Source organism: Pipistrellus hanaki (assembly GCF_964339955.1).
Source record: "Pipistrellus hanaki genome assembly, chromosome: 4".
NCBI lineage: Eukaryota > Metazoa > Chordata > Mammalia > Chiroptera > Vespertilionidae > Pipistrellus > Pipistrellus hanaki.
Window position 1 is genome coordinate 40,402,411 of NC_140506.1, and position 14,928 is coordinate 40,417,338.

The 14,928-nt window shown below is 34.3% G+C and overlaps 1 protein-coding gene across 2 annotated transcripts in view; it reads left to right on the top strand.

Annotated features, from left to right (window-relative positions):
* Window positions 1–14,116, top strand: part of XRCC4 (X-ray repair cross complementing 4) — a 165,260-nt gene extending 151,144 nt beyond the window's left edge. Inside the window, exon 8 of one of the 2 annotated variants that reach the window (XM_084881375.1) lies at window positions 13,426–14,116. In XM_084881375.1, coding sequence (XP_084737501.1) covers window positions 13,426–13,537 — 112 coding nt within the window. In that variant the 3' untranslated portion in view covers window positions 13,538–14,116. The remainder of the gene's footprint in view (window positions 1–13,425) is intronic. The other variant, XM_084881376.1, reaches the window with a different exon arrangement.
* Window positions 14,117–14,928: the final 812 nt, after the last annotated feature.

Here is a 14,928-nt window from a genome sequence, read left to right on the forward strand (position 1 = left end):
TTGTTTCACTTCATTTTTTTAGAGTTACAAAATTTGCCACAAATTTCATCAGCTACTGTGGAATGACATAGCAGAATGCATCACGGAAACTTCTAACTCTTTTGATAGTGTTACTAGATTCCCCTCCTTCATGGAAACATTTAATGTTATTAATATAGAAAAACTTATTAAAAATTTTTGTAGTCTTATATAGTTTGTGAAGCCACAACATAAAAATAACTTTTTATTTTTCAAATCGCTGTTAATTTTAAGCAATTTGAAGAGTAATTAGGAGACCAAACAGCTTGATATCTCATAAAGTATGCAAGTGAATTAGATATGTCCACTTTAGAAGCACAGGTATGGAAAGCTTATTTCATAGCTTTAACTAGAATTGTGGAATATAGATAGGAATGTAACATAATTGCAGAGGTATAGCATTTTCTGAGGACAAAATTGACCAGGATGCAAAGAAGTGATAAAGTGTTGTGGTATTGTCCCTCCTTACCCATGATTAAATCACACCAAAAGAGCACAAAAACCAGGAAATCAGTTAGACACGCACTAGAGGCATTCACATTCAGTATCTAAGAGAGCCAATTAATTCTGGCAGATCATGTTCTATAATGCTACTTAGAGGATCTGAATTTAGGCTTAAAGTAAAAATAACAGTTTTCCAGCCTGGGCTCAGTGGTTGAGTGTTGACCTATGAACCAGGGGATCACGGTTCGATTCTGCGGTTGTGGGCTTGATCCCCAGATGAGGGCATGCAGAAAGCATCCAATCAGTTGCTATATCATTAATGTTTCTATCTTTCTCTCCCACTCCCTTCCTTTCTGAAATCAATGAAAAAATATAATTTTTAAAAAATAACAGTTTTCCAAGCAAGGAAGATAATGCAAAAATGAAATAAAAATTTAAAAAGGGTGGTGAGTTTTATAATACAAAACTGTATTTCGAAATGCATATTTTATTTTAGGAAATAGTAACCCCTAAAACAATTTTGTTTGATTTTTAAAATTTTGATTAGTCCTGCCAAGACCAGTTTGGCTTAGTGGATAGAGCGTCAGTCTGTGGATTGAAGGGTCCTGGGTTCGATTCCAGTCAAGGGTATGTACCTTGGTTGCGGGCACATCCCCAGTAGGGGGTGTGCAGGAAGCAGCTGATCGATGTCCCTCTCTCATCGATGTTTCTAACTTTCTATCCCTCTCCCTTCCTCTCTGTAAAACATCAATAAAATATATTTTAAAAATTTTTTGATTAGTCCTATTTATCAGAAATGAGTAGTATAAATTTTTTTCAAAAGGAGAGCAAGGCTATGAAGCATTCTTGGAAAGAGTGATATATACACTATGAATAGATAAAGGAATATCCCATTGTAATAAAAGTATAAAGAATAATTATTATCTCTTGCCGTTGCCAGAAGCTGAAGATTTTAGAGAAGTTATTATAAGGAAATTTTGATTAAAGCATCTCAACAGTACCCTAGCTTAATGAGCTAGGGATAGATTATTTATTCTACTTATACAAATAATTATCAGCCTCTTAGATTGTAATAGAAATAGACAACACTTTCAATAAAAATATTTTTCTTTTCCAATTTTATTTGGATTATAAGAATTTTGCCTAGAAATTTTTGGCCAAGAAAAAATAGAAAAGTAATTTCTCTCTGTTCTTTTGTCAAAATTAAATACTAGAAGTATTGAGGGTGACTGAACAAAACATATGATACTCTGTTGAGTAATCTCTAGAAATTTTGTAGACTGGACAGAATCTGAATGAGTTTTAAAACCTATTTTCAAAGTTGATTTAAGTAGATGAAAGAGAGAATAGTAAAGAAAGGATGTTATAAATCAGATGGAGATTTACTATGATATGAATCAGGTATCGGCGATTTGGCTGTGAGAACAAAGAGAAGGGAACAAATAAATCATAAAGGACAGTTGGTTTATCCAGGACCTACAAGAAAAGTAAAAATAAAAGGCAGCTGTTGATTTTGTTTCATTTTCCAGAGCCAAGAAATTGGGTTAGCTAATTACTAGATAATGAGAATTTTATTCCCACACCTTTCACAGCATTAACAAACATTTCAATTTTGTAGGTAAAAAGGCCAAATAATTGCATTTCACAAAGCCCTAAGACATAAAATTTGTAAATGATGTCTTAGCCATATTCTCTTGGTTTCCTGTGGAAGCCCCACATTTACTCCCCTCCTCAGCATCTCCGGCTCACCTGAGAGCCCTGTTGCTCTCAAGCCCTCCCCAAGTCTCTCCTGCTTCTGGCCAAACACTTGGTAAATGGAGCCATGCCTATACTCCAGTTAAAAATAGGTTTGTAAACTCAGCCAGTCAGGGAGGTCTCACCTCGCGTATTATTTTGGCAGAGGATTTTATGAGATAATTGCCTCCAAAACCAATCAAGAAATCATTGCTCTATATGCAAATAGACATGGAACTGGAAGAGGTGTTAGAAGTCATTTACACAGATGGCAATATTCTGTTTGTTTCTTTGTTTTTCATCAATTCTGTTGATAAAACTTTAAAATATTTTATTCATAGCCACCAAATAATGCTTAAATAATGGATGGCCCATAGTTTAGGAAATCATCTCATTATTCCTATGAGCATAGTTTCTTTCTCTTCCCCTGCCCCGTATATATCATTTGGATGATAACCTCTAGGAACAATACACATGCTAATATTCACTTATAGAAAGATTCATTTTAAATATTTTACAATTTCTACTTTTCATTTTACTGCTAAACAAAATATTTCTGTGACTATTCTAACAATATATTTCTTGCTCAGTTTTATAATCAGATATCTAAGAATTTTATGTTCATTGGTAATACCATTCATTTATATAGAAATATACCTTTCCATTAATTTTCAAGGATTTTTCATATGTTATATTCATTGGCTACTCTGTTAACAAAAATATTGTCTTATTCCATCTTTATCTCCCTGGCTTCTATCCATGCCAGCCTAATCCTGGACATTTCAGTCATTCCCAAATTATTTGGTCTGCTAGTCTCTAGATAAGAAATTACTTCCGTTTGTCTCCATTTGACAATAATAGGAAAACTAGGTTGACAAGTAACCACCATTTAAATCAGCCAGTATACCAATGTGAATTTTACTAAAATCACAGTTTTGGGATACTATGCTAAATTACTAGTATATAGAATTACAACAGATCTTATCCTTGACCCAACCTAACAGATGTAAGAGAAACAGTAGAATATATTTTTTTAAGTATAAGCAGTAAGATTGTCTTTTGCTATTCCTGTAGCTTTTTTTTGGAAGAAGGAAAATACAGTTTTTATTATTCTAGGAAGAAAACAATATGCTGTGGTAATTACCTATAAGACTTTGCTAAGATTGTGACTATTTGACACTAGATAATCAGGTAGTCACCTTAGGAGAGTAAAGATTTTGATTGACTCAAGATAATATACCTACTGCTACCATCTGACATTCGAAAAGAAGCCCACTCTGTAAAGGCAGGCTAAAAACCATTTGAAAATAGACTAGGGAATTCAGAGGTTGATCTGAGCCTTTGGTAATCTGTAGAACAGGATCTCCGCGCTCCCCTCCCTCCCACCGCCCTCCCCCCCTCACACACACACTTTCTTTGCCACTTTCACAGATCAAATGAATACTCACGTGATTTTTATTTTATTTTATTTTTTGTAGAAAAAGTTGCCTTCTGTCACAATATGGAACTGATCAGTCTTTTTTGACATGATAGACATTTCCTATTCTACTTCCTATTACAACCTAATTCCCAAGTCAACATTCCCCTCCTGTCTCTTAAAATTTAATTTTACTTAGTTACTCTTCATAATAGAATCTATCTCTAATTTTTAAGGCATATTGAAAGAAATTAAACCTTCCAACCAAGCTCAAACCATTTCATGTTTAATATTCTATAAGGGAAAATCCATTTTGAATCTATATGTTCTACTGACATCGCATTTTCCACTCTTCCATTTGGAACTACAATATGGTTTATTTCTTGAAGTTTTGCTTCAGCAACTGTAATTTTGTCATGGTATAACATAAGTTTTTAGTACTGTACAGTTACATTTCTTTTGGTCTTTCAGCAAATACTTATATCTAGAAAGCAGCTTGTGATCTTTTTAAAAAAAAAACTTTTATTTTCATATATAGTTTAAAATATATTTTCATTGATATCAGAGAGGAAGGAAGAGGGAGAGAGAGATAAGACAACAATGATGAGAGAGAATCATTGATCGGCTGCCTCCTGCACTGGGGATCAAGCCTGCAATCTGCACATATGCCCTTGACTGGAATCAAACCCAGGATCCTTCAGTCCACAGTCCTATGCTCTATCCACTGAGTCAAACTGGCTAGGGCTGTGACCTATTTCTTAAAGAATGTAGAAAGAAATAGAAAATCTAAAGAAGCATATTAAGCACCCCATGAAAGTTTGAAACTAGCAAGCCCCTTTCTTAATTGCTTTCCTTCATTCTTAGGTGATTGTTAAGAAACTCTTATTCCTGTTCCATGAATATTTATTTCACAATTAAGAATACACTGTATATTTTTAAATTAGTAGTTTTTAAAAATACTTAATGACATAACAATAAAAATATAGCTTAAAATGCTATTCAGGGGAAAAGTTATATCTTTTTTATTTGTCTTGCTTATAGATATATAAATAATATAAAGTAAAATTCATGATTCTTAGGTGTACAGTTTGATGAATTTTGGCAAACATTACAATCAAGCAAGGAAATATTTTCACCATCCCAAAAAGATTTTTCATGCCTATTTTTAGTCAGTCCTTTCTTCCACACTCATCTCTAGCAACCACTGATCTGTTTCAGTAGTTTTGTTTTTTTCCCTCCGGAATGTCACATAAAATCATACAATATGTAGCTATTCTGAGTCAGTTCTTTCATGTAGCAGCATGCTCTTGAGATTCTTCCATGTAGACATGTGTCAGCATTTCATTGCTTCTACTGAGTAGTACTGTGTGTGTGGATGTATCATGTTTGTTTATCCATTCACCTTATAAATTCTTTCACTATTAATAATTATTTTGTTGTTATAAAAATTTAGCTATTATTTTAAAGTACTTAATATGTGTCAGGTATTGTGATAGACTTTTAACATAACTTAAATGATTTAATGCTGCAAATAATAACATAGTATTTTTTAAACAATAGACCCAGGCTAGATTAAAATCCCTTCTCCTCTTATTATGGCTTTGACAACTCTAGGTTTACACAACTGTTCAAAGGAGATGATAATGATAATACCTCACAGGGCTGTTGTGAAGATTAAATGGGTTTATATCTATAAGCATTTTAACAGTGTCTGGCTCTTAGTGTCTAGTAAATGTCAGTTATATTGATATTTTGATGCATACTTTTAAACAGCCATATAAAGTAGGAGTTAGTATCCCCAATTTAAAGAGGAAATGCCCAATGGACACAAAACTCTGGGGAGGGAGGGTATGTATGGGAGCGGGGGAGCAAGGTTAAAATATATACACAGATAATAATTTAATTTAAAAAAATTAAAATTAAAAATAAATAAATAAAGAGGAAACGGGCTCAGAAAAGTTCGGACTTCCTCAGAATCACATGATCACCAAAGTGACAGATCATAATTTTAACCCAGTCTTATCTGTCTTCAAACTTGGTACATGCTGCATGAAAAAGACTACTTATTATTAAATTAAAACCACCGAATCTCTGACAGTGTGGCAAACTAGATAATCCGAGGTATCCTTTCACTGAAATACAGCTAAGTCCTGCACAAATTACAAATATTTTTTTTCCAGTGCACACAAACCTGAATTCGAAGTTACTGGAATTCTTTCAGGCCAAGCAACAAGCTGAAGCCAAAGCAGGCACCTTGCTGTGAGATATGAGAGTAAATGACCTGAAGAGGAGGGCCGCCCTGAGATAGAAACCTGCTTGAGCACAGCCCTTGGAAGGCTGATTGCCTTAGGCCTCGAGGGCCCTGAGTAGTGCCCTGACTCAGTGGAGAAAACACACAAATCCTTTTCAGAAGAAAGGCCTCAGGTTTTTCAAGAACACGTTATTTTAATATTATTGAACTTTTCTGGCAAAGTAAATAAGAAATTCCCAACTAGTTCTTTAAGGCTAAGATAAGTTTGATTCCAGAAGCAAAAAAAGCAAGAGTTTGAAGAAAAAAAGAAAAAAAAACAGACCAATTTTATTCCTGAGCATAGGTACAAAAATTCTGGAGAATATTAGAAAATTATATCTAGCAATGAATTTTTTAAGCAGATAGATGATAGATAGATAGATAGATAGATAGATAGATAGATAGATAGATAGATAGATAGATAATGAAAAAGCACTCAAATACAGTTCAGTATGATGTCCCAAGGACCAAGTTTGTTTGAAAATGCACTGTCTCTACTCAGCCTCATAGTATAGTGTGGACATTTGGGTACAATACTCTAGATGACTTTGAAGATGTGTACTATCTTGCAGTAGTTTTCTAACCAAAGTATTCCGTAGAAGTAGTCTTGGGCAAGCTGGTTTTCTTTGTTTTAGAGTCTCTTTGAAGCAGAAAATTAAACTCTTCTTAAAAGGTTTTGCTGTTAACTAAAGAGTTCCATTTCTATTTGTCAGACAATGCTTTGACACATGAAAAAAAACAAGTAAATCGATTATGTAAATAGGTAGACAGCTTATGAAGCACAGACCAATGACCCTTGGAGCTCAGAGGATCAGTGTTGTAAAACATAGATACTTCCTGACAGCTTGCACACGGCTCTGTTGTTCTGCAGGAAATCTGCATATATTTACTCAACATTTAAACTATATGCAGAGATAGCATTCATAACAATTTAGAAGTGAGCTCACATTCTAAGGTATTGTAAATGAATATTTATTCTAACAGTCATTATTTAGGTATATAGGAGTTGTGTGGCCACTAAAGATTTTCTTTTCTGTTGAAATAAAATCCTAAAAGGAGAGACTAAAACTAAACTTTATTGGCACAATCATTACTAATAAAAGGCAGCCATAGTCATCTCTCTGAAAGACATTTGACTGAACATGTATAATTATCACTTATCCCATCACAAGGATAATACAGCAAAGCAGCAGCAGCAGCAGAGTTTATATTTGAACATCTCAAGAGTACCCATTTTTGTATTTTCCACTACTTCAGGATGGACAGTACCATATGGCTTCCACATAAGTGGACCTGTTACTAATAGACGAGGACTGATGTGTAATTACGTTTTCAGTGATTCATCTGTGAAACACCCTGGGTTATTTTACGTGGAAGCATCTGGTTCACATGTGTACAGTGGTTATTCTGTGGTGACTGACAACTCTATTCCTCTACTAAAGTCCCAGTTGCACAGATGTGAGCTCTTGCCTTCTTATACAGACAAAATCTGCATTTGAAAAATCCTTACCTCGACCCTGTATATGAACATCTCAATTTCCTACACATCCGCACACACACAACACTTTCACTATAATATAAGCATTTCATGCAGTGTATTTCAATTGTTGAACAGATGTATGTCGGCGTCTTTATCTCTTTTTATGTTTGTTTATACCATGACATCTGTTTTAGATTGTAAGCTCAAAGAGGGCAGTGACCATGTCAATTTAATATTATGCAGACAGTGTCCAGTGGAGCATAATTCACTTTCAAATGCTTGCTAGGTATTGTCAATCAAGGTGGTGATGTTAATGACTTCAAGGAAAAATGGAGCTTATAATCTAACTTTAAGCACATTTTTCACTTTAAGAAACATTTGCTGTAAATGGCCCTGCTTTCAATTTCACACGTTATAATTACCCAGGGAACACATAAAGCTGTGTTGTTTTGAACAGAATTAGTTTACTTTATGTTAGAATAATTCTCTAATGATGTGTGGTATGAGATCTTAAAGAGGCAGAGTTCAGGCCCTGGCCAGACATCTCCATTTGTTAGAGTGTCTTCCCATACACCAAGGTTGTGGATTTGATCCCCGTCAGGACACATACAAGAATTAACCAATGAATGCACAAGTAAATGAAACAATAAATCTCTACCTCTCTCTCTCCTCCCCTCCCCTCTCCTCTCTTCTGTCCACCCCTCTAAAATCAAGTTTTAAATAAAGAGGCAGAATTCAAGGCAAATTACATGAGGGATGTAGCATTTTAGTTGAGCCTTCAAATGTAGGTAGGTTTGGGGCAGGTAATAATGAAGGGAAAGACATTTGAGGCAAAGGAGAAATAGGAAAGTAGCCATGTCTTAGCCATTTATAAATTGTGAGACTTTAGGTGAGTGAGTCATTCAAATATCTAAAGTTTTGGTTTCTCATATGGAAAACGGAGACCATAACAAGACATAGGATTATTGTGACAATTATATGAATAAGTTGCTTATCACAGCACCTGGAGTAAGGAGAACATTCAATAAAGTTTCTGTTACTCTGAGTGATAGATTAGCAACTTTGAATAGACTTTCAACAGAATTTTGATTGAATTGGAAAAAAAAAACATATACTAATATATCAACAGGTAAATGGACAGGATCATTTTTATTTTACTTTTTTTGTTGTTATAAAGTTTTTTTTAAGTTTTTGTAATATGCATATGCTACTTCATACACCAAAAAACAAATGATTTTGTTATTCCTTGCATTCACTAGGATTGATATAGGATTTAGAATTTCTGTATCTGAAACCTAGTCTTCTTCTAAGAAGCGAGTATGGAAATTCATTATTTCTTTTAAACAAATGTTTATCTTAAGTAGTAACTATTTCATCCTAAGAAACATTTCAACACCCAAACTAAGTTAAGAAGAGGAGATAATAACAGAACATGTAGTTTCATAACTTTGGGTAAAACCTAAAAGTTTAACTGTTCCTTTCTATTCTGAAAACACTAGAATTTTGGACCTAGAAGTGGAAATAGCCTTTTAACCACACCCCACCTAAATGTTGGAAGCAGTATTTTGGATTGGATTTATCTGGATATCTAATAGGGTCTTTCATTATTTTAATAAAATTCCCATGAATATAAATAAATATTTCCTTAATATTATCTTCTGATACAGCAATCTTATTATTTTAATAAATATTCCCTTAATATTATCTTCTGATACAAAAATTTAATTTTCTTTATGAGAAAAGTTGCTTAAGGTACGAAAACAATTATTGTTATTAAGGGTAAGAATTACTTTTATTTACTTTTAAGAACTTCTTTTTTTATAAGTCCTTTTCATTTATTTTTTATTTTGTTTTTTATTATCTAAAATATTATAGATTGACCCCCTCCAACCCCGACCTGCTCCCCTCCCTTCACCATACCACTGTCTTGTGTCCTTGGGTTATGCATATATGCATATAAATCGGTTGGTCAATCACTTCCCACCCCCATCCCGCCCCCTCTCAATATTTCCTCTGAGATTCATCAGTCACTTTTTAATTGTTAATAGCTAAATGTCTCTTCAAGAGTTATGGGAACTTACCCTGAAAACTTCAAGTAGGATTTGGGGTAGACTGATATTCAGCAAATCAAAAGGGAAGGCGATAGGAAGTCTACAACACAGATGATACTGGTGACAAGTTTGCTGCTTTGTGAGCAGAGGTGAACACTAAGAATAAAGTCCACTAACAAGGACTAAATTATTGGAAAAATCTATAAATTGAAGTAAAAATAGTTCTCTTACTATAAAGAAAAGACAGTAAAACTTTAAAAAAGAAAAAAGAGGAAAGGAGGGAGAAGAAGCCTAATAAAGCAGAGTATTCATTTGTTAGGAAAATACATTATTATTTATTTATTTTCAGGCAAAAAAACACACACACAAAAATTACCAGTGAAAAAATTCACCAAATATTTCCCTAGAGAGAAAAAAGTAGGTATTTTTTTAGTGCTAGAAAAGTTAACTTGTGATTATGCTAATTAAGGATCAAAACTAGATTCTTAATAGGACAGAATGAGTCCACTCACCCATACATACAATTGATGGTGGTGTTGTTTTTAAGTTACATTTATTGGTCCAAAATAAGTCTGAGCACTTGGTTAGGTTCAGTTTGTGTCTGGTGTACCAAATTCACTCAAAGTGACCGGGACATTTAGGTCAGGACAGACTACAATAATCTACAGGTCCTGTGCAAAATGAAAACTCACAACACTTTCGTTCAAAATCCTTAAGACTTTCAAAATAGTGATAGCAGAACATTAAACCTGGGATAAGGTCCTTCTAAGCGTGTGGCTCTGTGTGACTGAATGCATGGGTCACGTGCCCATGAAGTGGCCTTGTCTGTGGTTCTTTAACAGCCTTACTCTTTGGAACTATCCTAGTGAAACCAACACTCTGTCACTCTGTTTTGCTATCTCTAAGACCAGGGTTGCTAGAAGTATATATCGGCCTATCAGCAGCTCAGTGCTATTTCTGCCTTGGATTATTTGTTCGCTCACCTTTGTATTCCAAGCATCCAGCACAGCCTCTGACCATGGGAAGCTCTTGATGAATAGTGGGTGGCATAGGGTGGGGGAATGATGGATAACAGTGGTTGCCAGCTGTCTTCCCCACTGGTGATTCTGATTCAGTTTGCATCGAAATAGGAGACCTGTGTTGGTTCCTTTGAGTTTCATGTTATATTGCACAGATCTTGCACATGTCTCTTCCAGCCAGCGTGAGGGTTTCTTTTTAGTGAAGGCCTTCCATATCCTGGTTTTGCTTAGTCTTTTTCTCTATTCAGTTATACTGAAATGTACTTAAACTGATAGATTAGGATGACAATTGAGCCCTAACCAAGTTAAGGCTGGAGTGGTAGGCAGAATGATGCCCCCTTTCCAAAGATGTCCACATCCTAATTCTTAGAAACTGAGACTATAGTAGATCCCATGGCAAAGGGAAGTTAAGGGTGCAGATGGATTAAGGTTGCTAATCAGCTCACTTTAAAAGTAGGTAAATATCCTGAATATTCAGGTAGATCCAATGTCTCACAAAGGCCCGTAAGTGGAAGAGAGGCAGAGAAAGACATTCGAAGAAGGACGCAAGGTCGAAGTGGAGATGTGAGGAGTCCACCTGCCAATGCTGGCTCTGCAAATGGAGGAAAAGGTTGGCCTCTGGTAGCTGGAAAAAGCCAGTGAGTTCTAGGTCACACTGCCAACCTCCAGATCTGCAAGATAATGGATTTGTATTGTTGTAAGCCGCTCTATTACGATAATTTGTTACACCAGCAGCAAGGAACTAAACAGTTGCTTCCACCCTGATGGAACTATCACTCCTGGCTGCCACTTCCTTAGCAATCTCTAACCTCCAACACTGGATATTATTTTCTGCCCATTTTCCCCCTTTTCTTGATAGCCAGAAGTAGAGTTCTGCCTTCCCTCTTTGCGTGTTCTTATTCTCCTTAATTGCACCACTAGGTTGTGTTTTTAGTGGTGCTGTTTTTTTCCAGGCTAGTAAATACTATATTCATGGGAAAACATGCTGGCGGGGCAGGATGATGGACTTTTCAGACTTTATAAAAAGTCTGAAAATAAACATTTATTATTTATAAAAATGATTAAACTTCTATTTTGGTTGTAGGAAGAACTCTAAATTTACTCTGTTGACTTACCAGAGATATAAAAACTGTAGAAAAATTATCTCTATTCATTGAATGCAGTTTATTGAACACCTGTTATGTACTAGGTACTAAGAACAAAGGGTCTAAATCTATGCTATTTTTTTTTTTTAAATTAAAAGGATCTCTGTGTTCTGGTTGTGCAGTGTCTATGGCCTGCAAACAAAATTATACAGGGTTTTTCCAGGTCTAACTTTTTAATTGAAATACTTCAATTCTCTGTTTTACTAAGGAGAAAAATCAACTCTTGAGATATTTATGGCCAGAGAAAAATGTTTAATGTGTTTTGAGTTGGCATTAGAAATTTATGCATGTATTAATTAAATGTATTATATTATTTTATTTTATTCTCCTGTGGACTATATTTTTAAATATTTAATTGCATGTCACAATAATTGTGTCCCTCTTTATGGTTATTTTAACATTGGCACTCCCAGAGGGTAGTAGTTGTCTTACACCTTAGAATTCCAGTGAAGGTGATGTTGTCTGAACTTGGCTTGCTCAAGACAAGACAGAACACGCCCCAGATCTAGTGGCAGCCAACCCTGGTTAATTAATTGTATACAGTCATGATTTATTTTTATTAACCTGTGCAGCTAAGTATGGGTGCAGGCTTTTTGAAATACTCATAATCTCAAAAGCATCCTCAATGTTTGGGGATTTTAAATTGGTTATTCTTTTAAATTAAGCTATTAGCAGGAGCTCTTTTGTAGTTTACATAATATTAGCAGCTAATATTAATAGTTTCCAAATGTTTTGTGAGAAGTTATAAGCATTTTCATTTAAGCTTTAGACTACCTCCGAGGCAGATATTATTATATCAGTCTTCCTGGAGAGAGAACATAAATCCAGTTAGGTTAAATGACTTGCCTAAGGTCACATAGTTAATAAGAAATAGACCGAGATTCAAATCTATGTGTCCTGACTTCAAGCCCTTCTCTTTCAGCCACACCAAGCTGGGGGTGGCTCCTCTGCCTTGGCAGTTAGAAATATTACTCAGTATTGCTGGGTCGACTTGACCTAGTCTTAATTGCCCCTGGAGGCACGTTAATTGTGAATATTAACATATTTTATTTAGGTTCCATGGAGGACCACTGACAAGGTTTATACAAGTGTACAAGCTGCTCCTAAGCTGCCCTTCTGATTGAGCTGTTTGCCCTGCAGCTGGTTAAGTTTTTTTAAAACTGGTTTTTAAGACCAGTTAACAGTCAGTGACTATGCCTTTCATCCTAGGACTCAAAAAGAATATTTACATAGAGAGGTCAGTTGATTGAGGTAGTAACTGCAGTACTGAAACTGAATAAAAATTAGTTACTAAATGAATATATGTAGATTATAAGTGTAGATATGAAGATATGTGGATCAACAACTGCTAAAATGTGAAATCGTTGTTAGTTATTAATATATACACAGACTTATAATCAAATGACCACTAAAGGGAATTCCTGGGATTGGAACTTTCTACTATTGAGATTAAAAAACACATGTTAATAGGTGGAATTTAAAGGAGGCAAAGGAAAATGAAAATTTGGATAGAATAATTAAAGAAATGGCTTGAGAAACCATCCTGATCTTGACATAAACATACTTAGAGAACAGAGCTTATTGTATGTGTTTTACCTTAATCATGAGTATTGTTGTTGTAGGCCCTTGAATTTTTGTGACCCAGAATAGCAACAGATTAATTCTAAAGCAGTTAAAGTAACTAAATTCCCTTCATCTTTCTTTATGTTTTAAAACCAATTCTGAAAGAGCAATTAACTTTTATTTTACTTATGTATCTCTTAATTTTATTTTACTCTATGTGGAATATTTTAAAAATAAAATTATCATGATTTTCTTTGTCTCTAGGCTTGATCCTCCACTACCAGAGACTTTGAAAAAGGAGCTCAGCTCAACTGACAACATGTCGTTAGAGACTCTGAAAAACAGTAGTTCCGGAGACCTCTTTGATGAGATTTAACTGTCCCAGAGAAGTGCTTTGATGTTCACTAGACTATGCTTTCTATTCATTTCTTTAAACCAAAAAAAGTGAAATTTCAGCTCAGCAGCAGCTATTACTTCATCTTACGATTTAATTACATACACACTGAGCTGAAACCATTGTGCACAATGGATTACATGTGTATATGAAGATATGATTTGATGACAGTGGTACATTATTCTAAACTATTCATTCAGCATGCCTATAATTATATAAAATCTCGCTTTTTGTTGCAAAGGACACATTTATCTTATTCAGTTCACAGGTATTACATAAGCTGTCTAATATCCTGTCTAGGAAGATTTTGGAAATACGACAAATCAAATGTCTACACTGGCTTGTGTGTTTTTTTAACTACTGTATTCAGAACAATTATGTCTGAGTGTTTTAATTTGTGGAATGATGTATAAAACCTATTTTTTGTTTGTACACAAACTACCTTAAAATCTGATGATACAATTTCTGATGCATTGAAGATTTCATATTCTTAATAAAATATGTTACTTAGCTTAACTTTTTCCTTTACTATACTAACAGGTCTTTATAAAGTGGTTACTGATGCTAATGTACCCCTCTTTTTATTTTTTTAAAAAGCATGGAAATTATTGATGACACATTTGTTTTTCATGTATGGAACCTTCTTTGGTGACAAGGATCTTGTGTTCACATTTCATATTTACCTCAGTGACATCTGCAACAACTTTAAAAAATTCAGTTCCTACTTCCTAATCTCTCATTTCATCTTCCTTATTTCCAGTTGGATTTCCATTTCTTCCATGCTACTAAAAGTTCAGAGTGACCCCCATGGTGATAAATCTAAAAATTGATCCATTCCCATATTACTAATCCTTTCAGCAACATTTGATAGTCAAACACTTATCCTCAGTAAACATTCTCTTCATTTGACTTTTGCACTAATTTATGCTATTGGTGTTCCTTCTTCTTCCTGGCCACTTTTTTTTTAATTTTTATTTTTTTATTAAATTATTATCTGTGTACATATTTTAACATTGCTCTCCCCGTCCCATACCTACCCTCCTTCCCCAGAATTTTGTGTTCATTGGTTCTACTTATATGCATGTATACAAATCCTTCAGTTGTTTTTTTTGTTTTTGTTTTGTTTTGGTGTTTTTTTGCCTAAAAATCTTTAGCCTTCTTGTTTTATTACTTACATTATCTTCCTAGGTTATCTGTGGTTTTAAATATCACTTATATGCTGATATTTCCAAAATTAGAGTATTAAACTATAGTCACATATATTTATAAAGGGTGAGGCAAAAATAGGTTTAAGGTTGTTTGTGTGGAAAATAATACAATAATGGGATTGCATTTCTGAAGTTTTTTTTTTTTTCCAGCTTAAAATTTATAAT